The 24,940-nt window shown below is 41.4% G+C and overlaps 2 protein-coding genes across 2 annotated transcripts; both read right to left on the bottom strand.

The window, feature by feature from the left end:
• Positions 1-21,013, bottom strand: kcnc4 (potassium voltage-gated channel, Shaw-related subfamily, member 4). The gene is made up of 4 exons (XM_075476622.1): positions 19,607-21,013; positions 7,807-8,743; positions 6,959-7,135; positions 1-1,967 (listed from the first exon to the last, which is right to left on the bottom strand). The coding sequence occupies exons 1-4, from the start codon at positions 20,207-20,209 to the stop codon at positions 1,900-1,902; spliced, it is 1,785 nt and encodes a 594-aa protein (XP_075332737.1). The 5' UTR covers positions 20,210-21,013; the 3' UTR covers positions 1-1,899.
• A 1,259-nt stretch (positions 21,014-22,272) lies between these two features.
• hspa1b (heat shock protein family A (Hsp70) member 1B) lies at positions 22,273-24,908 on the bottom strand. Its single transcript, XM_075476621.1, has 2 exons — positions 24,796-24,908; positions 22,273-24,360 (listed from the first exon to the last, which is right to left on the bottom strand). Exon 2 carries the CDS (start codon positions 24,336-24,338, stop codon positions 22,398-22,400), a length of 1,941 nt encoding a protein of 646 aa, XP_075332736.1. The 5' UTR covers positions 24,339-24,360; positions 24,796-24,908; the 3' UTR covers positions 22,273-22,397.
• Positions 24,909-24,940: the final 32 nt, after the last annotated feature.

The raw sequence follows: 24,940 nt of genomic DNA, 5'->3' as shown, positions 1-24,940 counted from the left end.
TTATCTTCAACATCAGGGAAAAATGGGTTTTATTTTTAAGTTCTGCATAGAAACACATGCCTACATGGTATATTGTCACATACTCTCTCACACATACACATCTGGCAGTTTGACAGGGTTTGAATACATCACAGTCAGCTACACATTTCATAATGAGCAAATATTAAACAGATGTGCTATATAATTGTCCGATTACCTTGATTATATAGAAGAAGGAAAACAGAAAACGAAGTTAGGAAGGTGGAGTATCAAAATAATATTTCATTGTTGTTAACAGCGAACAGTTATAACATATGCATCACACACATGGAGGAAAAGGGTTTAACGGTCTACAACATTGTACTGTGCTACATACATACAGCTGTGCTTATACCTAGTTACAGACATCAGGGTCAGTATAGAAATAGTCTAATGACGATAAGATGAACTTCTCCTTTGTTTATTCAACATAAGGCCACTATGGTAGACCGTGAGGAATATGTCATAAGTCACAAGTGAAAGAAACAACACTCCCTCTGCTTCAGGATTTTTTCTCAAATCCAACACTATAAGAAGTGCTACGGAACAAAAGGAATTACATTACCGCAGACATTTAAACTCCATTACTCACCATGAGGCACAAGTGGAACTGATGGCATTGTACTGTATGTAGTTTTTACTAACATGTTCTTAAAATCGACCGTCTAATCTAATAGATCCTGCATCATTGATGCATCAACTGCATATAGCTAATGTAACAGACAGACAATACTGCTCCATTGATTTATTTTTTTTTTTTTCACTTTTGTTAAACTTTGTACAAGCATTTACAAACAACATGGTGCCTGGAGAAACCTTCATTCCACTGTGTGTTTTGACTAAATATCTGCACCCTGTGGTCAGCGTTAAGAGGCAGTAGCACGATAGATGGCAGAGATAAGATTGTCCTCAGAAAAGGCTGGGTCTGCTTTGTTGAGGTTAAAGCAATATTTTCTTCTGGTTTCATTTCAGTAACAGTTTTACTGCACAAACTGTCCTTAAACAGCAACATTCATGGACTTCCCAATGACAATGGAGAGTCTTATTCCAAAAAACTTCACGTTTCAGTACGTATTGCTGAAACATGTAAAAAAGAAAAGAAAAATCACATTGTAAATGCTGTCATTATGAACAGAAGTTATGCTTAAAACACACTAAAAGTGGACTATTAAATTCTTTATTGAGAGTTTGGGACGTATATTATGTGCGTTCTCAAGGCATTACATCTCATCTGGATGTGTTTTTAATGAACATGATTATCTCTTACCAGCTGTCATCTGACTTTGATTGACACAATTTGAATTTTGATTAATGCACCTAAGTTTATGATACAGTGTTCAGTCCAAGCTTTGCCTCCTTTCAAAACTTGACAACAAATAGTTTGTATAACTTTGAATCTGTCTTTTCTGCCTATTTCTAATCTTTATTTATCATATAAACTGTTAGTTTCTAGTTGACTGTGCGATTATTATCTGGTTGTGTTGGTTTTGCTTCCTTGGCATAATAAAGACGTCCTTGATTTATAGCAGAAAGAGGTGCAACGAGAATAAAGAAGAAAATTGTTTCTTTTTTCAGAGACAGTTTTTCAGAGTCTGTTACCTGTCCATTAAATGACAAGCAAATAAATGGAAGCCTTTTTTTAATCATATAGCATACGATGCTAGATCATGCAATACGCGCTAAATGTTATGCAACACACATAAGTGTACATATTTTCTAAATAACTGATATGATACAGGGTTTTGTAAATATAAAGATACAAATGCATAATAATCCTGAAATACAAGAATGGGTCTACAGTTTATTCATGGAGGGATGAACAAAAAAAAAAAAAAAAAAGTTGAATGCATTGCCCTTTCTCCTTTTCATGGTGAATCATCATCAGGTCAAAGTGGTGACCTCCGGCTGAGCATAGTTACCAGTGGTACTGAGGATGTCTTTACAGCTCTCTGTTAGGAGACACAAAAAAGACACAGAAAGAAACAAACAGATTCATTATCTGAGCACGAAAAAGTCCTGGGCCCTCAAACTTCAACTGTGCTTGTGCACCGATGTCGGCGAAGAATTTGGTGAAAGCGTTCTCCTACTTGGTGTGTGTAAATATAAGCACAGCTCTGACCATGCTTGGGCTTAGAATTTAGTGCAAATGCAGCCTAGAGGACATTGCTGGTGTCACAACATGTAATCCCAACACAACACATTTTTCAAATAAAGAATTATTCAGTTAGTAATTAGGGATGTGCATTTCAAGTGTAAATACTACCAAGTGACCATTTATCACACTTGTTTAATTTGCTATCACATTCTTAAACAACGCAATGGGCTTTGTTCATTCAATACTGCGCAAAACATCGCTAAGAGGTTTTTTTCTCTTAAAAATGTGCTAACGTCTGCCAGGGAAAGAAAAAAAGTGTGCTTGGTGATGACTGCGCGCTAGTTTGACTGCTGCAGCCTTTAGCTTTGCGTGTTTGTCTTGTTGAAGCACCAATAACACCAAAGCACAGAGCTAAAAGAGCTAAAAGAGTCAGAGCCCGGCAGGAGTGCAGCGCTCTTCTGGTCTTGTTTTAATGGAAGTTGGAAAACAGCTCTGTGCATTACTACCACTTTGTGGTGGTAGCAACAGATCGATACCATCTATAATAGCATAATATCAACACGATATTAGCATAAAGTATTTGCTTTCATATAATTTATGCAACCGTGTGAGCCGCAGTGAGCACGTCTTTACGGTTACCTGTTACGCCATGAGTTGAACCCTTTGTTGTCGAGAGACACTAAGTGCATGAAAGCTACTCCAGTACATATCCTAGTTTTTCCTAGTCCACCCTGTGGTTTTTAGCCACTGGCACCTTCAAGCATGTGATAGAAGACAGATCAGGAATTTCCCAAACATCACTGCAGCTGAATCATCTCATCCGCGTTGGATGCTGTCATTTTCCTGAACTTGAAGTACATTCAGTTCCTTTGGCCAAAAATGAATAACAAGCCAAAACAAACTGGAAAGAGGTTCATCTTCAATGATACTGGCAACACGTGTGTCCAAAGGTGTCAGTTCTGTTGTGCTCTGCCTTCCTCCAATTGCAGTCATAATTTGTCAAACTTCCAGATAAAAATCCTTCCTCTGATCATATGGCATTAAGTGCACTTATTACTTTATCCGATGCAGGTTTTTTTGTACTGCTGAAGAATATTCATCTTCAGAACTTTTTATGAATGATCCAGATGTTTTTTTTTTTGTTTCTTGTGGAAAGCACATCGTGTTGCCTTGTGCATGAAATACTCTATGATAGATAAACTTGATTGAGCTGACCTGATGTTTGTTTCAGTAAAGTTTATTTTCTTCGCGCTCGTGGCTCTTATTGCAGGGAGGATGTTTTGTTACCATATACAGTTACTTGAAGGCGTGCTTGTGGCCAGTGAGCTCATATTTGATAAAACAGATTTTTTTGGTACTTCCACATATTTAAAATTGTATATGGTCAACAGAATTTAGAACATTTTTCTATGCATAGTTAACAAATAAGGGACCCTGGTGTGTATTACTTGCTGCTCATGAGATGGAGCTGGCTGTCTATTAAAAGGGAAGTTTGATTGCAGGTGGACACCTTGCATAGCAGCTAAGTGTGTGTGATGGAGTAAAGAGGAAATACAGCAGTAATGCAGTAAGAATTATCATTTGAACTCTTAATGCAAACCTATGTCCGGGTGCCTCTTAGGGAACATGGAGGCTCATCTGAGCACCTAAAACATTTCCTCTACCCATCAGTGCATCCATCTGCTGCTTCTCTTTGCCACGCCATTATACACATTATAAACAATGCACTTATGATTTGGACACTGTTTGTTTTCTCATGTATAAACTTTAACTCTAAGTGTCAAACAGGCTCCTTGTGACGACCTTAATCATGTCAACATTTTCCTTCTACCGCTGTGAGCGACCATTTCCTGTCATTGATAACCATCTGAGAGCATCTTCAGACCTTCATCCATCTGTTCTTTTCTCTGTTTCCTGCCACACTGCCTAGGTGAAATATTATCCATACCATTTACCCTACAACTCTGGGATTAACCAGCAACCACATCCCCTATGGGCACAGCTGTAAAGAGCAGAGCCACTGAGTCCTAATCTATTTACATCGAACATCCCCAAAATCACAGAGGCAGCCCTCTTCAAGCTGCACAAAAACACAAAGATTTGCATTATGAGTTTGCTTCACGAGCTTTTAACAGAAACACTGAAGGTACACTTGAACCTTTTTTTGTGTTGGTTATGTATGATACTCGCTCCAGTATGAGATGTTGTTATGCACATGCTCAGCAGATACGAGGCTCAGAATTGAATTATCTTCTTCTCTCTCCCTCACAGATTAGTTTTGAGGTGTTCTGGCTTTGCTCATCTTTCGATCATTTTTGTCTCTCTTATCCTAATAAAGCTCATACAGTAATCTGATGAGTTGACAAGATCATTATTAAAAGGAAGAAAGGAAAAAAAAACAAAAAACTTGAATTTGTTAATTTCATTCTGGCAGATTATTCCCTCCCATGACTACATAACTACATGTACATCCCTTCCTCTTATTTACCAGCCAGATATGTCTGAGAGTGGGCTTCTTTTTTTTTTCTTTAACGCCGCAACACGCTGTTATTCAACGTCAAACTATGTCAATCAACACACTGAGGGATTGACGAGGCTTCAAGTTTACATGTAATTTCTGTGTAACGGACTGTAGAAAAAACATGGTGGGGGGGGTCATGCTCTCACAGGACCTGAGCAGCAGTAAGTGCCCCACTTATTAGATGTTTTTTCTCTCTCTTACACTGAAGTGCTAATGAGCACTGGTTGTGAAATGGGTCTTGGCAAGTGCAGTTTTTCAGGAAAACATCTCCAGCACTGAAGGGCTTTTTGCCAACGAGAGTCAGGGAACATCCTGCCTCTTCCACAAAAAGGGTGGGATCTGTGCTCAGGATGTTGGGGATTAATCTCTGTCTACCAAACACAAAGCCTCACTTCAAAAGCTTATGCATATGTCTTTGTTGTGCTCATGTGCAGACAGTTGTTTATATGATAGTCATGGTTACAGAATATCGGTGTTAAAATATGCAGCTGAAATGAGTGGCCCTCTCTATATACTGAAGCAACTCATCATCTTCCACCTTTCACTTGAACCTAAACCTCAGTACTTTATTTTATGGAGCTTTTTCTTATCAAGACACAAGAGATAGTCTGGTACCTTCGGTTACAACTGACTGAAACCTCGCTGCGGTCCCCAAGAAAATATTTTTCACTGTGTGTGCACAAACGCTAAGACACGTACACAAAGACAGATGAAGCAATTAGTGCTGCAAAGCTCTTCCATTGATTTTCTATTGATCAGAATGGTAAAAAATGACAAAGAGGTGCCTGCTGTGCACTGTGCACGGTTGGTGATAGAGGTTTCCCAATAAACATTGGTCAAACAGTTGCCAGTTTCTAGCTGCAAGTAGTTTCACCCGCTTTGAGTCTGGGTAAGTCTTTTTCACACATCGCATGTGGCTTATTTGCATAACAAAAAATTGTCCTTGTTAACCTGCCACTGTTTTCCTTTGTTAGTTCCCACATGCCAAACGGAGGTAGCTCAGCGCCACATAAATGTGTGCTTACACACAGAAATCCGCCATCATAAAATCAGCCGAGTGACAACAGCATTGTTGGTTAGTGCGGTGTGTTCTGGTGGATGTGCTCTCAGTTTGGGAAATCAGGGAGGAATTCTGACAGGGAAGCTAAGCTAAGAGCTTCTCAGAAGTGGGCCTCAGAGCAGCACATTTTCACCATTTAAAACATCAAAAAAATGTCAAACCAGTTATAGTGAGCATAATAAAAGCTGGAGGGGAGAAAGTCCACGTACTTGCCACGGCCGAGGTGCCCTTGAGCAAGGAACCGTACCCCCATGCTCCATCTGTCTGCATGAGTGTGTGACCCTGTGCATGTGTATGTTCGACAAGTGCCAACCTGGATGGGCTAAATGCGGAGGAGTAATTTCGTGTATCTACATGACAATAAAGTCTTAATCTTAATCTTAATGTACAGGGACTTTTACATATCATCACTTCTGCGTCAGCTTGTGACTATTTCTTCAACTGAACAATGTCGTGTTGCTGCAGACGCTGCACAAAGAATCATCCTGCTGCGATGTGATCTACTGTGACTCAACATGCTGCTTATTTAATCCCCAAAAACCATCTACAAGAAAGGAAAGATGAATGAAATTCCTGGAAGAACACACACCCTTAGCATATTTAAAATCTGCTGAGCAAAAGTAGCAGTCTCAGTAGAAGACTCCTGACGGACTCAGCAGATAAGCAGCAGGAGACTGCGAACAGCCACTGAGCATGCAGTAACGCTGAGCAATACAGGCATAGTTTGGTTGAGAAAATAGTGACAAATGTGACAAAATTTAATAAAATATAACGATATGTACTGTGATATCGTGAAAATGAAATTCTAAGGTTCAGGACTGTTATTTTCCTGTGTGAGCCGGTTTTAGCTCAGTTCCTCCATGAGAATTTCTCCCTGCTTCTCGAAACTAACCGTGCTCAGTCTACTGAACGTAAGATGTAAACTACTCACAAGGACTTCTCAAAACCCCACTTAAATATCCTGTAAGACTCCACTGTACAACTGGTGTTCAGTTTGTCTTTTCTGGGCTGCCGTAGAGTTGTGCCGATTCAACATGGCGTACTCTTCGGAAGTGAAACCGAAGAGTTTCATCAGCTCCTTAAAAGCTGATGAAAACCAACAATCATTGCTATTCTTTTAAAATGAAAAAATAAGGTTCAATATCAGAACAGCATATTGAATTTATTTATTTATTTTTTTAAATGGTTGGTTTATGTTTTTTTCGCAGAGAGACTAAAATGCAAAACATACATTCCTGTATGTACTGAGGAGTATGCAACTCACCAACACGGATCCTGGGATCTCCAGATGTGAGGAGAAGGCAGGTGCCCTCTTTCTTATTCTTCACTCGCCCTCTTGAGCACCGCAGGGACCACTTTTCATTGGGCGACAGCGGCTGGGTCAGGCTGCAGCCTTCCTCATCTGAAAGGGCCACATTTGCATCCCCATTCTGTTTGGAGTCTGATGGGGAGACAAAAACACACCACCACATAAATGCCAAAGCTTTTACCGAGGCTCCCCCAGGACCCAGTCAAAGGCAGAGATATAATGCATAAAATCAGAATTTTTCTGTCATATAAACTAATTTGACCTGGACTTTATGGGGAGTAACTTGATTGTGGTGTGTTGCCGTCTTTGTGACTAAGAGCAGTTCATCTGTCAGACAAACTCTGAGCCTAAGAATCTAAAAGACAAGAAACACAGAGGCTCCAGACCACTTTAGTATCTATCATGTGGATTCTATGATATGGAAAATCCCATCAAAACATCATGAAGATGAGGTTCCTCAATCAAAAGCCAAATGAATAAAACAATTATAAGTAACATTAACTGAAAGCGTCTATTTCCTTTTAATGTTTCCCCCAAAGACAATACAGGTGAATTAATATTTTGTTGGTGCAGGTAACAAAAAATCATCTTATTTTAATTTTATGAAACTATATTTCTAAAATTAAAATATCTCTCTCCAGAAACAATGCTCAAAAGACTCGCTATAATCCACCGGGAACACTTTTTTTAATTATCATTACAACACATTTCTACCTGCACAGCAAGACATAAAAGGTAAGTGAGAGAAAGTGTTTCCTTTACTTTTGCTGAACTGATTCTTTAACACGTCATTGTGGACATACCTGAGCGGTTTCTGCTGACACTCTCCTCAGCAGCCAGCGGACACGTATCACTCTGAGTGCTGTCTATGTGTGAGTTTGTTTCCGACTTTCCGAACGAGGCTGAGTCAGTCGGGATGTCTGGATTCGGGGTATGCTTCTTCTTCTTTTTTGGCAGCTTCTGCTTGGCCATGGCCAGCGAGTAGTACATGCCAAAGTTGTTGACGATGACAGGAACCGGCATGGCGATGGTCAGAACACCAGCCAGCGCACACAGTGCCCCCACCATCATGCCCAGCCACGTTTTAGGATACATGTCGCCATAGCCCAGCGTTGTCATGGTGACTACTGCCCACCAGAAGCTGATGGGGATGTTCTTAAAGTGTGTGTGCAACGAGGACGTGGGGTCATCTGAACTGGCTCCAATGCGTTCAGCATAGTAAATCATGGTGGCGAAGATGAGCACTCCCAGCGCCAAGAAGATAATGAGCAGAAGGAATTCGTTGACACTGGCCCTCAGTGTGTGACCCAGAACACGCAGGCCTACAAAGTGGCGCGTCAGCTTGAAGATCCGGAGGATCCTCACAAACCGCACTACACGGAGGAAGCCGAGCACATTGTTTGCAGCTTTGGACGACAAACCCCTCAGGCCCATCTCCAGGTAGAAGGGCAGAATAGCCACAAAGTCAATGATATTCAGCGTGTTCCTGATGAAGACCAGTTTGTTTGGGCAGCAGATGATGCGCACCAGGAACTCAAACGTGAACCACACCACACAGATGCCCTCCACCATGATGAGGATAGGGTTGGTCACAATCTCAAACCGCTTCTCTTTAACTGTGGAGTTGCCTATTGTAACTTCCTCTGTGAAGTTGTGAATTTCATTAAAGGCTTCATGGGTCTCCAGGCAGAAGGTGGTGATGGACACCAGAATGAAGAAGAGAGACACGAATGCCACACCCTGAAAGAGACAACAAAAACCAATAAACAAGTGAAATGTACATATAATTAGATTAATGATTTGGCTAAATTTATAAGCAGTCAACACGGGCATTATCATACCTCAAGTGTGGTGCAAAAGCTCCAATTAAAAACTTTTTCTGCATGATGTGTCCCTCCTTCGGGCCACTTTGTAGTCCACATAACATATAATTATGATCATTTTTATACTCAAACTAGCTAGGAGAAGACATGAATACCGCATGCCAATCAACTCTTTTAGCGGCACGCTTTCAGGGATTATTTGCTGGTAGTGACTGTGGAGAATGACAACAGGCACAGACTAAAATTATGAACACGCTGATATGTGATAACTTAATGGAGGCAGACAGACACATGAAACAAACTTTCAAAACAAAGTAAGGATTTAATTTGATGTTGACTGATGTTGCCTTTAAAGCTGGTGTGCATGCAGGAGATTGAAATGTTGACTAGAAAGGGAAGAAAATGGGCCTGGATCTCTGAAACTATATGCTTCATCTTCGCAAACACCAGCAGAGCTAAAGAAAATGGACACTCTGACCCAGAAAATCAAGTGTTTTTTTTTTTTAACTGGAGCAAAAGGTAGCCCAATTTGGAAAGAGAGATTTCCTCCAAACATAAGATGAATATAGCAGCAAATAAAGTAGAAAACTACATTTTTCTATAATATTGTAGCTCTTCAACACTTACATTTTGTGGCCCATTCCACCATAGATTACTCTGGTAATTATTTCTCCATAAAATGTCAGAAAATACAAATAATCATAAGCTCGTACAGACAAAATTCAAATCATTATGCCACATAATTATGTCTACATTTTAAGCAAATATAAAAGTGGAGGAAAACTGTTAAGTTGATCACTCACTGAAAACAATAAAATATTATGTAATGGCCACAATGCAGCTGAACTCACAAAATGAAAACAATTTACACCAAGGCTGTTAAGTATGGAGCCACAGGGAAACTCACCCAAAAATCAAACACAATTGACTTACTCTATGACCACAGTGGCTCTATGGGACGTGCTTTTTCTGCCTGGCAGGAGACTGTAAACAACAACTTTTTTTTAATTCAAAAATGCGCTTTTTCTTCAGAAAAGTGAGGAAATTGTTTTCAGAGGAAACAGACCAATTTCACACCATTTACTCAGATTCACGCAGTGGCTTAACCATGCTGGTTGAAAGGGGTTCATCGTGAGTTCTGCCGCTCTCAGACAGGAGGGGGCGCTCACACTGTGGCAACACTAGACTTACTATGCTGCTGCGTGGACAATCTTTCACATAAAGCATACAGTGAAGAAATAAAAAAAAAAAAGAAGGGAACTAATGGTCCGGACAATGAGCCGTTTCATAAAAGATAAAAAAAATAATAAAAACACCTGCTGTGTTTTCAGGTTTATCTGACATGTCTCAAAGAGGCACTAATTATTCTCATTAATACAATGTAATATATAGCAGTGAGTCAAATAGCCTTCATGATGCCTGAAAGCCAAACTGAACAATGTGCCCGCAACGTATTCTACTGAACAATTACAACAGCAAAGCCTGTTGGTGTTTGTGTTAATGCTCTGTGCTTACTCATAAATGACCTCTCTTAATTGTTTACTGAAGCCTGAGTTCATTTTAAAGAGCTTCTCCAACCTTTCTAATCTTCCAGCTGGATAAATATGTACCTGTAACTTGTGTGGACTTAGTCATTCTATCCCACAGGGACTCTCATTCTGGTTTATGCTGTTTGGGTCTGTGATTAGAAAAACAAATAAAGCATGTAAAGCTCGGTAGGGACACTTGTTCACAGGGTGTAAACAAAATAAAGAACTGCACAGTGTGTGGAGATTATGGGCTGGAATAATGATAATAGGAGCTGGTTGTTTGCCGGTGATGTTCAAAAAAAGCATCAGCATCGTCATATCTTTGTGGCGCGGATAATATGCAGCTGTCAACCGCCGCGGCCCTTTGGCAAGATGAACACAAAACAGAGGAACAAGGGGGAAAATCTCAGCTAAACTCTGCCCCAGGTGGAGCTCAGAGTACCCCCTGTTGCATAGACACAGTTTCCATGAACATTACAAAGATTAACTCAGCACAGGAGTCAGAGTGAATATCCCAACAAGGCAAAGATAAACAGACACAGAACTAAAACTAATGGGTGGATCTGCATTTGACAAATTTTGGTGACAGAGAAGTTAAATCATGAAGAAGTGTTGAATAACTTACATGTACATCAACAAAATCAAAAGTGTGCATCTTCTAGTATCTACCATCTTTTTTTTAGACATGTCCGTATTCTAAATGACCTCTGATCGAGGCTTGTAGTTGGAATAAATCAAGTACTAATTGATTAGCATCCATAGTGTCCGCTACACAGAGATTCAACGTTTTTACTGTGTCTTTTTTTTTGTGAATTCCAACTGCAAAGCTCACCAAAGGGTCAGATACACAGTCAACACTGAAAAACTAAGTTGGTGTCCACTATGCCCAGCCACTCTTGCAGTGCCTCATTTCTCAAAGTTCATTCAGAAAAAAAAAAAAAAACATAGACCCAGGAATTTATTAACTCACTCTATACTTCTAAGTCGCATGGTAGGTACTTTAATTGTACCTTCAGGAGAGCTGTTAAGGAAATAACATATTCATGCAATTGCACGGACAAAAATGTGAGAAATTGCTGACACACGACCCACTTTTTACACATTTAAATCAGTACTGCAGAGTGTCTGGGTCTCCATACGGTTGAGGGATGTAACTGCACTGTCATGAAAATAAATCTCCCCGGTCCCCTGCCCTGACTTTATTCTCGTGCTGCAGAAGCTGACAAAGCCACCAAAAATGTCAAAGCAGGACTGTCTTTTTGCATGATGGGTGTAGCTCTATTTAATTTTTTTCACACTAAAGAAGGTTTGGAAAACAGAAACATGCACATAGCAGAAAGGTATGAGACTGACACAGTACAACTGATACTCAGAGAGTCAGACTACAAATCATCAAGTGCAAAACTTCACTTCAGCACAATGAGAGTCAAACCTCAGAAATAACAAACAAGAGCCTAAATGCATTTTTTAAGGGCGTGGGGGTGTCTTTAAGTTTGTCTGGTGAGAATAATAAATAAATATTCATTTGGCAAGTTTACACAAACATCTTCTCATTGTTTCTTGCCTTTTGTAAAAGCGCAGAAAGGCCTCCTGCACTGACTTCTGGTTTAACAACAAAACCGCAATCGCCAAAAGAAAAAGAAAAAAAGCTCTGCCACAGTTCAGAGGTTTGTGATGAGCCTAACAGGTCCAGACTGCCGTGGGTTTACTGAAATGTCAAACGGTTTATTGCAGAAGTAAACAGAGCTGGATATCTGCTGCCAGGGGCACCTCTGCAGGGCAGATGCTGGAGGTCCCGGCGGATACGAGGATAATTCCTTCTGCTCATAAAAGACTCGTCCTGGAAGTCTGACATATAGCAACAGCCTGACCGCACACCTGTGAGTATGTGTTCAGGTAGCCAGACACTTCTTCTGTAGGTGGTACAGAAATCTGTGTGTTTGTAATATTTGTTAGTCTCCATGTGAGTCATTGCCAATTAATCTTGCAGCATTTAAATCTGTCTGTGTGGTTTGCTTAAGTCTGAAAACAGAGGGTGACCACAACATCATATTTACAGCTTCGTGAGGGAAACTCTAAACGCTGTCAGAGTGTCAGGGAAATGGAAAAGAGTATTTCCATGTTGGTCTGCTGAGCCCATAAACAACTGGCTAAGTGCATGACAACACAGAGCTGCATTTGCAACTTCTGCAATCCATCCGAGGTTCAAACGGATACAAACAAGATACATACAAAATTCATGATTTCAAAAACACACTTTGTTTGTTTACTGCGTATCTTTTCTAGTTGTCTTAGTCCTCTTCCACGCTCCCTCTAAAGGCAATATCTGTCATATGACAACAGGTGACTCATCTCTCTCTGCTGATGAAGTACTTGAGATCTGTTTAAAAACTCCAGGAGAAGCCTACAGTGTGTGCAAAATGTAGAGAAATGCAAAGTTGTGCAATTCATCGGTCAACATGGTAACAGTTTGTCACCAACTTATCAGTTTGCTACGGCGGTTCACAAACCAGTGGTGGACATCACACTGGCAAGACCCATCTTTTACATACATTGCTTTTAAGTACAGCACCTGTACTCTGCATGTATCGGTAAAATACAGTGATGTCTTTCATGAAATGTAATATGTCTGGTGCCAAAAAGATGTGAATCAAATGTCAAAAGGTGTCAGTGTGCAGAGGAGCAGAGGTCCCCAGAGGGAACAGTAGGCTGGTCCCATCTGGGAGAATCAAGAGAACGAGGGAGCGAAGCAGGAGGCCCAACAGGCAGCAGGCTATGCAGCAGCTGGGAAGTCCCATCACAGTCATCACCTCAAGCTGCTGCGCATCATGCTGTGTTACCAATACGGACAAGAACCCCAACAACAAGCCTGCTGAGGCAATAAGAGCAGTCACTGCCCATCTTCTCGGACTTCGTGTGACACTGATTCATTTGTGAGAATCAGTGCACCTGAGGACGGAGAATTAATCTCCACTGCTCTGTCTGCCATATTTCTCCTGGGTATTTGTGGAGAACTACTTCATTATCAGACATTTATATTTCATAGATTCAGAGAGCCAAAAATATCTGGAAGAATGGTGGTGATTATCTATATATGATGTATGACAAGACAAATTACCAGTGGAGGTACAAGACTGCAGTTCTTTGAGGGGCAATATGCCATTTTCAGCTTTAATAAACCTCCATGTATGATCCCCTGCACAGCAGCAGGAACAGGACTCAACAAAAAGATCAGTGGAGAAGCATCCCAGTGGAACTCACTTTTATGTCTGCATCTTTGGAACATTTAGCTACAGTGAACAGATGTTCACTTCATGTTAAAAAGACGCATCACCTTTAGATATCTCTTGTCACACTGTGAAGGCAAGACCCTCAGGAAGGAATACTGTCCACCACTCGACATAACCTAAAAAACTGATACTAGTTAGAAACTTTGTTCTTAAAACCAGGCTTTCTTCCTCAGGCTCTATGGGTGTTCGCATGTAAGTTTCAATTGACACGTTTTTCTGCACAAAACACACCTGCCTGCTACTCGTTATCGTTGAGACGAACACGTTGTTCAAATTGAGAGGTGTAAAGAATGCACATGATGATTGCACCAAAAAAGCAACACTGCTGCAGGAAAAAACTAACTAAAGACAACATTGAGTCTGAAAATGCTGGGAGATGGGACACAAACATCTGCGGTCCTGAGACTTTGTGAGGTTTTCTGTCAGCAGAAAGTAAATCAATTGACAATGATGTGACACGAGGGCAGACAAATCGACAAAAAAAAAATATATATTTTACAACCTTCATTGTTAAACTAACACATTCGATTCCGCTATCATTGTTGCTATAGACTATGGTGACAACTGTAAATTTGATTAAAAGATTATAAAAAATAAATAAAAACAGATGGAAAGTTAACCTTTAGCAACTGTAGGTTCTTTTCGCACAACTTTATTTTGCGCATGTCGGGTGGTGAATAGTTGTTTTCCTTTAAATTCCAACAAGAGCGGAGTTTTTCTCTCAAAAAACAAAGAGGAAGCCTGAAAATCCTGCCAGGAATTTCAGCCCGAAGAAGAAAAAAAAATGATTGACTGTTCCCTGATCATCACTTTAATCCATTTCAAATATAACGAAATAGTTGCCAGTAAAAATAGAGACTTTACTGAACAAACAGTACATTCCTCTAACTACACGGCCAATCTTCCACACTAAAGAATATGCTGTTTTGGTGTCGGTGTTTTGTTTAAATGCTTCTGCCTCAGATGAATTATTCTATAAACTCCAAATGATTGTTTTTTTTATCAAAATGGCCAACACAAAGAGAAAAATAAACATAGCACCAAAAAATGGCTCTCTTTGCAGAGTGGAAGAAGGATTAAACTTTCACTGACGGGTGTGTATTGATTTTCATTACTTTTCTGCAAGACAAAGCCTGCAACTGTGTGCAGACGTCATGATGCCGAACCGTTTGCAGTGAACAGCTTGGAACCGAGCAGAATAAACAACCGGCATAATCACGTAGGATTACACATCTATCCCTGAGAACTCCGTGTCAGAAAAGTCTCCTTAACAAGGCTTTAACGCTTTGACAATGTGTGAAAGATCAAATCTGGTTTTCCATTAACAGAGCGACGGGGTGTCAGCGCTGTGAAAGGTGCACTCGAAAGAAAAACAATCGTTTATTCATCTGCTGGATGCCACATGAAGAAACTGTTTCGTAATCAGTGATGAGCAAAGCGTTACATCAGCGATTACCTTTTTAAGTTGGTATAAGTGAAGTTGTTCAGCACGGACTTAGCTGAGGAAGCAGCCATAAAGGTTTAATAAAGTCACGATGACTGTGTCAACACTTCAAAAGTGAAGAGTGAAAAATTAACATTTGGTTTTCATGAGCCTTATTTTTTCCTTCTAATATTAATATATTACAGAAATGTAGGTATCAGTAAAGACCCAGCTCATAAAATATGGTTCAAGACCTAATAAATAACGTTTAAATAACGTTTAAATAGTCATTTCTGAAATGAGAAAATTCACACCAAGGCCCAGTCGATACAATTTGTATGAAAAGTAATTCGAACGTCCGTAGAAAACTAAATTACATTCTGTGAAATTGATTTGTTGTTGGAAATTTAAAGTTGCCTCAGACATCAAGAATCCTACATCCATCCTTTGGTCTTTCAAAAGAAGAGACATTGATTTTCTTCCTCTACAAAAGGCAAATTGTGCAGGTCCTTTCAGTGGGAAAGGCAGTTTTAATTGCTCACCGCTGATAAAAAGTTATAGTCCATTATCGCAGCAGAGATTAATTACAAGCAGCAGGGTCGGGGGAACTAATGAAATACTACATCGGGGAAAAATGGAGCAAAGGTATCTGGTTTGAACGTAACGTTAACGTGAGGCCTAATTATCGTAAAAAGAGGCCGATTACAAAGCCTCGTGTTGTATCACTGTCTCCACTGTCATTTATACTGGAATTCTGACAGATATTCATTTTAATAAATACCTTTTTCCATCAATGCTACTTATTTTCATAATATCATTAGAAAAACTAATTGCTTTGACTGTACTGAAGCAAAACGGATTGAAAGTTAGGCTTTTACAATACATTTTAACGTTAGTGTTCACATCCATATTAAGTGACCGGTGAAGAGATGTTACCCTGATTTAGAACAATGCACCAGGTCACCTATCCTCAGTGCAGAAACAGAAACTAATGAACTGAGGTGAATTTGAATTAAAGTTATTTAACAAGCAGGACCTTTTTTTCCCCCTTAAAGCTGCAGTCTGCAGGATTTGTTGTTGTCATACATAAAGTCCTAATTTTTGACATTTTAAGAGTTTACATGATCTATCAGAACGCTTGAAGTTGAAAACGGTGACCTCCGTAGTCGCAAAATGCAAGAAATGCTTATTTTTTAACGAAAAAAATAAAAAGTTATTCAACTTCCTGTCCCGCCCCATCAAAACACATGAGAACTCGTGCACGTCTACGTGCACGCCAGATGCGCGTACACGACTCCTCATTCATCAACTCACCTGTCATTTGCGATCATGGAAGACACAGTAAGTAGACAAGCCCGTAATGAAGTTCAATAGTCTAGATAAATAAGCGTGGGGACGAGCCTACCTTGTATCGCGCGTGCACAATCGGTGATTGACAGGCAGCAGAGCCCAGCTCGTAACCTGATTGGTTACCTTTTACCGGTCCGGTCTGCAATTTTGTAAACAAACCTGCTGGCTTTGGAGGGACCTAGCGGGACATATAGGGGACCTAGAGAACTCATTTTTTTTTGTATTGGGGTATTTAATGTACTACTTTCAGAATCCCCGGACAGTTCCAGGCATTGTGCTTGAAAAAGAGTTGCAGACTGCAGCTTTAAGACAGAATGTGTTCAACAAGCGAAGCTACACCTTTTCTTATTCCCAACCTTCTTCTCTTCTCCTGACATTAGTCTGTGGAAAGATTCTAACCGTGTGGTAGAGAGCCTCTAAATGTGGCGCAGTGATTCAGGACAGTTCCCTGATTCTTTTCACCAAGGTTCATGTCTGTGACTCCAGTATTGGGTTGGAGTTGAAGAAGTGTTCATTCGTGAGGCTTTTAATCAACATGGCCATTTTTCACCACTGGACTCCTTGGATCAAGTCAAATCAAAGAATCACCCTCAACAACATCAACTTTTATGAGAAAAAGAAAATTCAAACTGCACAGCTTTTTTCATCTTTACCAAAACAATCTTTAAATCAAGCTTCACAACAGCAGTTAATCGTATTACTTTAGAAACCGTCGCAACTGACGGCAAAGCAGTCAAGCATATCTCAGCATACGTTTCATGTACCGACGCCAAACCTGGTGTGCAGGGTACGGTCGCGTAGCCAAAAAAAGAATCACTTCCTATTATATTTTCCTTTTATTTCTTTGAGCTGTTCTATAAAAGGTGAATAGAGTCATAACAAATAAGCAAACTGGCTACAATCAGCTCAGATTACAGCGTTCAGGCTATTAAGCACGGCCTTAATAGCGACAAGTCTACTTAATGCTTGTCTTGAGACATGATCAGGTCAAGTTGTCATGGCAACTGTGCACAGCTTAACTGCTCGGAGCTAAAATTTTATACAAAGTTCAAAATTTGTGAATGCAGTGTTTGATTTCAAATCAAATCTGATGGAGTAAAGTGAATTCAATATTCCAGTACTTTGTGTTGTGGCTGCAGTGTTGATATGACTGCATGAGACTGCGTCAGACCACCGGCTTCATGTGCTGACTTTAGCACAGTTGCACCCTCACCTCGTTCTTGAAGAGGATGCAGCTTTAAAAATGGACAGATTAACTTCCCGACCACTTTAAGGAATCAAATTACCTGAATTGAGCTCGGATGCTCTCTGAAATAAAAAGGCCATAAAGGTAACGTGAGTCCCTCAAAAAGCAGAGAGCACTCTCTCATAATGCACATGTATGCGAACATACATGAACCGTCTGGAAAGGAGATGGACAAAGAGGATTATGGCCGCTTCAGTGGACCTTCCAGTGACTAAATATCCACATCTACACTGCTGTTTTTTAACTGCATGAATCAAAAATGACTCATTTACTAATGCCCAATGGTGAAAGACAGAGTGATTAACTGGCAGCACAGAGCGGGTCATCTTGAGGCGACACTGACGCCATGGCAGCTGTGGCCCAGAGATGTCTGCTGCTCTACAGTAGCAGCCTGCCATCGCAACCTGGACAAAAAGCTAAAATAGACACTGTTTGCAGTGTGACTGGCATGCAGTGAGAACATAATATCTTCGCAACGCTGTGAGTCAGTCTGAATGGACCATTCAACTCCACACATAGATAATCAGATATTACAGAGACAATGAGGCAATCTCTTTCGCCACTAAATGTATTTTCCCTTCTGGCCCTTTGCCCGACATCTCCTGAAGGGGTGACACTCGATATTTGCTTTCACGTTTACTTCAATAAGCCCTCTTCTGCTTTTGTTGTCAAGCCATTAGACACATAACGTATATTAAAAATAAAGCTTAAACCTGGCTTGTGGCCCTTGTGAAAGGATTGAAAGCAATTTCAAGTTGAATTTGCAACACGGCAACATCTGCTTTATCTCTAAACAAGAGTTTAGCGTCTTGTTCATCACGACAAAATGACTGAGATCTCAATTTTGTGCGGGGTTTGTACACTGAATCGTGTCCTGAAAAGATCAATTATTTTTGCAGCATAAAGAATCTATCTTTCTGTCATTTTATTCTGTGTCTATTCAGACGCTTTTTTGTCTCCAGATTCATTGTTTAGATTGTGCTCAACACTCTCTGCAGCACATATGGCAGAGTAGCTTCACTGCTATGTGGATCAGTAATTATACACATGGGTGTTTGGACCCTTGGGAGAACGCCTCTCGGGTTTGCTGGATGGTTGTAGAAATGTTGAAGATCAGTGATATCATTTTAAAATAGATTTTATCAAGTATTTTTTGAGTGTCACATTCTTCTCGTATAAGTATCTGATTTTTTTTTTTTGGGGGGGGGGGGGGGGGGGGGGATCAGCAAAAGGTTGACAGACGATAAGTCTGTAAGATAGGAATAATAAGATGAGAAGGTTTCTGTCTCTAATGTGTATCCTGTTTATAGTATAGCTCAGCAAGTGAAATGAATAATCAGAATTGATCAGAAAACCAGTGCTTCAAAATACGTATTTTAAAAGCAATGCTTGAAAATGACGATTAAGTCCACGGTACATCTGTTCATGGAAACAGATGTGAAGATATGAGCTGTGGCCAGAAATCTGATGTGCTGATGTGTCCCTCTCTCCGGATATAGAAGCACAAGTTCAGTTTCAGATTTGGGAAAACTCATCTCAGTCTCCTAAACATCTCATTTTCATTTCAAAGTAAAAAGTCCCAGCCGCATGTACGTCAGCACTGTCAGGAAAAAAGGGTCGTGTGAAATTAAAAGAGGCATTACACTGCACTTATTTTTCAACACTCACCAAGGGGACAATATGGAATTAAATTCTTACTTTTTGGTTAGCTGTTATGAGAGTACAGTCTATGGTGAGCAAACTGAAACGTGGACATCATAAACCCTGAAACTCACTGCAGCTGTTGCTGATTGGCTGAACCTCGTGAGGACACTTGTTGATTTTGGAGCACTTGTGCGTCTTTTCTTTTTTTTTTCCTGGATAGAAATGAACTTGCAGGGTTTTTATGGCCTGACTCTGACATCAAAGGACCCAGAGGAAAAAAACCTCAGGTTGAACTCACCCTGGCGGCCCTGGATGAGTAAGGGTCATCAAACAAGGCCCAGACCTTCGGCTGCCAAACTTCGCAGCAGCTCTTAGACCTGTCGGCACAGTCTTCGATGCCGAACCGTCTGTCGTCGTCTGTGTCATCCGGGTCTGGCGGCTCAAATATCTCCAGGGCCTCCTCCGCATCCCGGTGCTGCCGGTAGTTCATCCAGCAGCATGGCTCCACGTCGGTCTCGTCTATCCCCCAAAACGCCAGCTCTTCCTCGAAAAGAGGCCCGCAGACGTCAGCCGGGCAGTGCAGCTTGCCTGTCCGGTAGTAGTTGAGCTCGTAGGCAAAGATGCCCGGGTGTCTGTCAAAGAAGAACTCGGTGCCACTAGCTGGTCCAGCATCCGAGTCCGGGCTGACCTGCGAGTCCGGCTCCGCCAGCCACGCCAGACGCGTCCCCGGTAGGGTCCTGAGAGTGCTCTTGTAGGTTTCATGTCGAATTCCGCCCACGTTAATGATAATTTTGTCCGAGTCTTCGCCTCTGGCCATCTCCTCCTTCAGACATGATTTAGATGGAGGTTTGTTGCCTGATTTGCGCCCTCGGTAAGTCGAAACGCACACCGAGCTTATCATTTAGAAGCAGACCCTGTTCGCTCCTCTGTTATAGAACTGGTGCCCACTCCCAGAAGACAAAAATCGAAAAAATGGCTCAAGGTGTGCTCTCATGTCAGTCCCCAGTCCGTGTACGATGAACCATATCGCTTATTTAGGCTGCAAAAAAAGACAAACAAAAAAAAGAAGAAAAAACGGTCCAGACAGCGCCAAAGTGAGGCGATCAGTGAAAACCACCTGTGACTAAACTCAGTCCAGTGCCGCAGCAAAACCAGGTGGCTTGTCTCGCTGTATGTCTTCAAATGTTTTCATGAAACAGTTTGGGTGAGTTCACTTGATTTCTCAAGATCATGCTCTTAATTTTGTCCGCGAACACGGGGGTTGTTGACATTTTGAATGTCCGTGAAGGTAAGGTCGTTGCCAATGAAATGGATATTCTCGCTTGTTACGCACGGCAGTAACGCGCCTGTTGGTCAGAAACAATGTGGCACAACTCTGCCCTCTCTGAAAAATCTCACCCCAATTCGGCAGCGCTCAAATTCACAACTATTTCTGCCAACTTTTCTCCTCTTAAGTCATAAATAGAAAGCCGGGAAACGCTCCGGCTCCATTCAATCGCGCAGTAAAGATTTCACCTCCTCTTGTTGCTGAAAACGCTCTTCTCGCGCGCCAGATGTGCATGTGAGGTAGTTTTCCGGCTGGGGAGTGATTGCTTCTCCACCAGCAGCCTATCTTGCCCTAGCGACACAGCCCGAATGGATGGTGCGTTCAACAACAGGCTCGGCAGGTTAACTCTTTGGGTGCTGAGGGTTGGCGTGTTATTGAACCACTCCCTCTAATTAGAGCGCCAGGAAAGGCTGCTGAAGCGCTGAAGTGTGACAGATGAGAGCAATGACACAGTTTAATTAAGCCTGTTTACTTTAGTTGTTGGCCGGTTTGGATTACACACAGTGAGACATCATGGTGACACTGACGCGCTCTTTGGCACCAGCAATGTTTTTTCTTTGCTTCAAATTGAAGAGCTCATACAGAAGCAGCAGCAAAATTAGTCAATTACATCAGATGAGCTGCTGTGCACCATAATGTGACATTTATTCCTCGGTGACTGCATGGGGTTCATAATGTCAACTCAGGCACAGACACAACTACACACTAAATAAGCAGCTACAACCAGTCAACTAAGAAACTTATAACAAGGAAAGTATTATTATTGTTGCTGTTGTTGTTGTCAAAAGGAGTCCATATAGTGTCATCCAACAGGTCGCTGTTGGACCACCAGTGCGTTTTTTCTCAAATTTACAACCTGAGGTTTCCACCTAGTGGATTAAAAGGGGAACAACAGACGAAAACAGAACCGAATACATAAATAAAAAACAGAAGGAATAATAAAAAAAATCAAGCCCTAGAAATCAGTGGTTCTCCTCAGTATTTGAAAACAAGTTTGGTAAACTGGTGGTGCAGGTGGAAGTGCAAGACATCGACAATATGGATGTGTTCGATAGCTTGATTTGGCCTCAGCCTTATTCTCCCGTTTTGAACAACACAAAAACTCTACCTGAGCACAATTTTACTCAAGTATTTCTGTTTTATGCTACTGAATACTTCCGCTCCGCTACATCTTAATCTTACAAATATCAGTGCACAGTCAAGGTCATTTTTCAGATGTTTTTTAATGATTACAACCTCAAAACATTATTTTGACATACAACTACAATGCTCCTCAAGGTCTTTTAGGATTTTTAATGCGGGTGTATTTTCACTTTGCTATATCGGTAGATTTATTTCACGAAAGGATCCGAATACTTTTTCCACGGCTTGATTTAATCATGCTGTAGCTTTGGGGATTGTCAACCTTCCCTCGCATTCTTATTGTTTGGTGACATCAGATAACCAGTTTAAAGTAAAGCTCCAGCCAACATGCACATGCTTATATATTCAACAAGGAACTGTCAAATGAAAATCTGTTGCATTTATTGACAGTGGTGTGGCTTGAGAGAGGCTTTTTTGCTACTGCTTATCTTTAGTGGCTTATCTTCTACTGTTATCTGCCAGATGATTTAGCAGAGCTTTCAGCATCCCCCCCCCCCCCCCCCCCCCCTCCCCAAACTATTATTTAAAGTGAGATTTTTATGTATTACATATTTGTAATGTAATTCATACGAAACAATGAAAAGACCTTTACAAAGATGACATGCTAGAGTCGGTGGTTTTAATCCACTTCCTCAATGGTGGGGCCCTGAGAGCTGCCTCCTGCCTGGCTACCGCAGCTTCCTGCCTGGCTACCGCAGCTTCCTGCAGGCGGCGCTCCCTGATACAGCTTCGTCACAATTGGCTTGCACACCCTCTCTAGTTCCCTCTGCTGGTGCTCGTACTCGTCCTTCTCCGCCAGCTGGTTGCTCTCCAGCCAGGAGATTGTCTGGTTGCACTTTTCAATGACCATCTTTTTATCCTCTTCGCTAATCTTTCCTTTCAAATTCTCGTCCTCAACGCTGCTCTTCATGTGGTAGGCGTAGGACTCCAGTGCATTCTTTGCTGCAATCTTCTCTCTCTGTTGTCCGTCCTCTACTTTGTACTTTTCTGCATCCTGCACCATCCTCTCTATCTCCTCTTTGCTGAGGCGGCCCTTGTCATTGGTGATGGTGATTTTGTTTTCTTTGCCAGTGCTTTTGTCGATGGCAGACACATTTAGAATGCCATTGGCATCAATGTCGAAGGTTACCTCTACCTGTGGTACACCTCTGGGAGCAGGAGGGATACCTGTGAGCTCAAATTTCCCTAATAGATTGTTGTCTTTTGTCATGGCCCTCTCGCCTTCGTATACCTGAATTAGCACTCCTGGCTGGTTATCTGAGTATGTGGAGAAGATCTGAGTCTGTTTTGTGGGTATTGTGGTGTTTCGTTTGATAAGAGGTGTCATAACACCACCTGCGGTTTCAATACCCAGAGACAGGGGTGCCACGTCCAGCAGCAGGAGATCTTGGACGTTCTCTGAAGTGTCACCCATCAGAATAGCAGCTTGGACTGCTGCCCCATAAGCCACTGCTTCATCTGGGTTTATGCTCTTGTTCAGATCTCTCCCATTAAAGAAGTCCTGTAAAAGCTTCTGGATTTTTGGAATTCTTGTGGAGCCACCAACCAGGACCATTTCATGGATCTTGGACTTATCCAGCTTGGCATCTTGCAGGGCTTTCTCAACTGGCTCCAGTGTTCCCCTGAAGAGCTCAGAGTTGAGCTCCTCAAAACGTGCCCTTGTGATTGAGGTATAAAAGTCAATTCCCTCAAACAGAGAGTCAATCTCGATGCTAGCCTGAGAGCTGGAGGACAAGGTCCTCTTGGCTCTTTCACAAGCTGTACGCAATCTCCTCAATGCTCTCTTATTCTGGCTTATGTCCTTCTTGTGTTTTCTTTTAAATTCCTCCACAAAATGGTTGACCATTCGGTTGTCGAAGTCTTCCCCGCCAAGGTGTGTGTCTCCCGCAGTGGCTTTCACTTCGAAGATGCCGTCCTCAATAGTCAGGATCGACACGTCAAAGGTGCCTCCACCAAGATCAAAAATGAGTATGTTACGCTCTCCTCTTTTACCTTTGTCCAGGCCATAGGCGATGGCTGCTGCAGTTGGCTCGTTGATGATCCTCAAAACATTTAGTCCAGAGATAACCCCAGCATCCTTAGTGGCTTGTCTCTGCGAGTCATTGAAATAAGCTGGGACTGTGATAACTGCATTTGAAACCCTCTGTCCCAGGTAGGCCTCAGCTATCTCCTTCATTTTAACCAGAACCATGGAAGAAACCTCCTCAGGATAGAATGCCTTTGTCTCACCTTTGTGCTCCACCTGGACTTTGGGCTTTCCGTTGTCACTGATCACCTTAAAAGGCCAGAGTTTCATGTCGGACTGGACCACTGGGTCATTAAACTTTCTTCCAATAAGCCGTTTGGCGTCAAAGATTGTGTTTGTGGGGTTCATGGCCACTTGGTTCTTAGCAGCATCTCCAATGAGCCTCTCTGTGTCAGTAAAGGCCACATAGCTGGGAGTGGTCCTGTTGCCTTGATCATTGGCTATGATTTCCACTTTGCCATGCTGGAAAACCCCAACACAAGAGTAGGTGGTGCCAAGATCAATGCCAATGGATATTCCCTTAGCCGAGGACATCTTGCTTGTTGCTTGGAAGTGTCTAAACAGATCCAGAAAACATAGCATTTTAATAGTGAAGGAATTTGAAGTCAAAACAGTCAAAATCAATTGACTGTAGTAAGTAATGCTCATGAAAACGTGTGTCTACTCCATCCATCTAGTCATCACATTCATTTGTTGTGTGCTTAATAATTAATTAACACTGGCTGAGTGGTACAACTAATTATTGGCTACAAACTATGCTAGTGACTCTACTTCACAATTTCTACAAGTTTTGTATCTCCTGTGTCAAAGAATTTCTCAAACATCAAGCCTGGAATAGTTTTGTACATGCTTCTAATACTCACTACTGAAAAATATTTAATTAAAGCTGAACTGATTAGTTTATGCTGAGGATTAAAACTACTGAATTTGACAGACATCTCAGAAGTTTTCGACCGCATATATCTCAAATCTCCTAGCTGCGGGTACTTACTTTCAGTGATGATCTCTCTGTTAGAAGTGGGAGAAGATTCTCCTGGGAAGTTTCCTACGAGTCAGCTTCAGTCTTTGTGCACTTCTTCTGAAACTCATGCCAGGACTGACTCAGGCCTGCTGCTTATATAGTTACAACCAGGCTT

The sequence above is a fragment of the Odontesthes bonariensis genome, chromosome 10 (genome assembly GCF_027942865.1).
Source record: "Odontesthes bonariensis isolate fOdoBon6 chromosome 10, fOdoBon6.hap1, whole genome shotgun sequence".
Taxonomy (NCBI): domain Eukaryota; kingdom Metazoa; phylum Chordata; class Actinopteri; order Atheriniformes; family Atherinopsidae; genus Odontesthes; species Odontesthes bonariensis.
The sequence above is the reverse complement of the archived record's forward strand: the minus strand, read 5'-3'. Positions and strand labels throughout refer to the sequence as shown.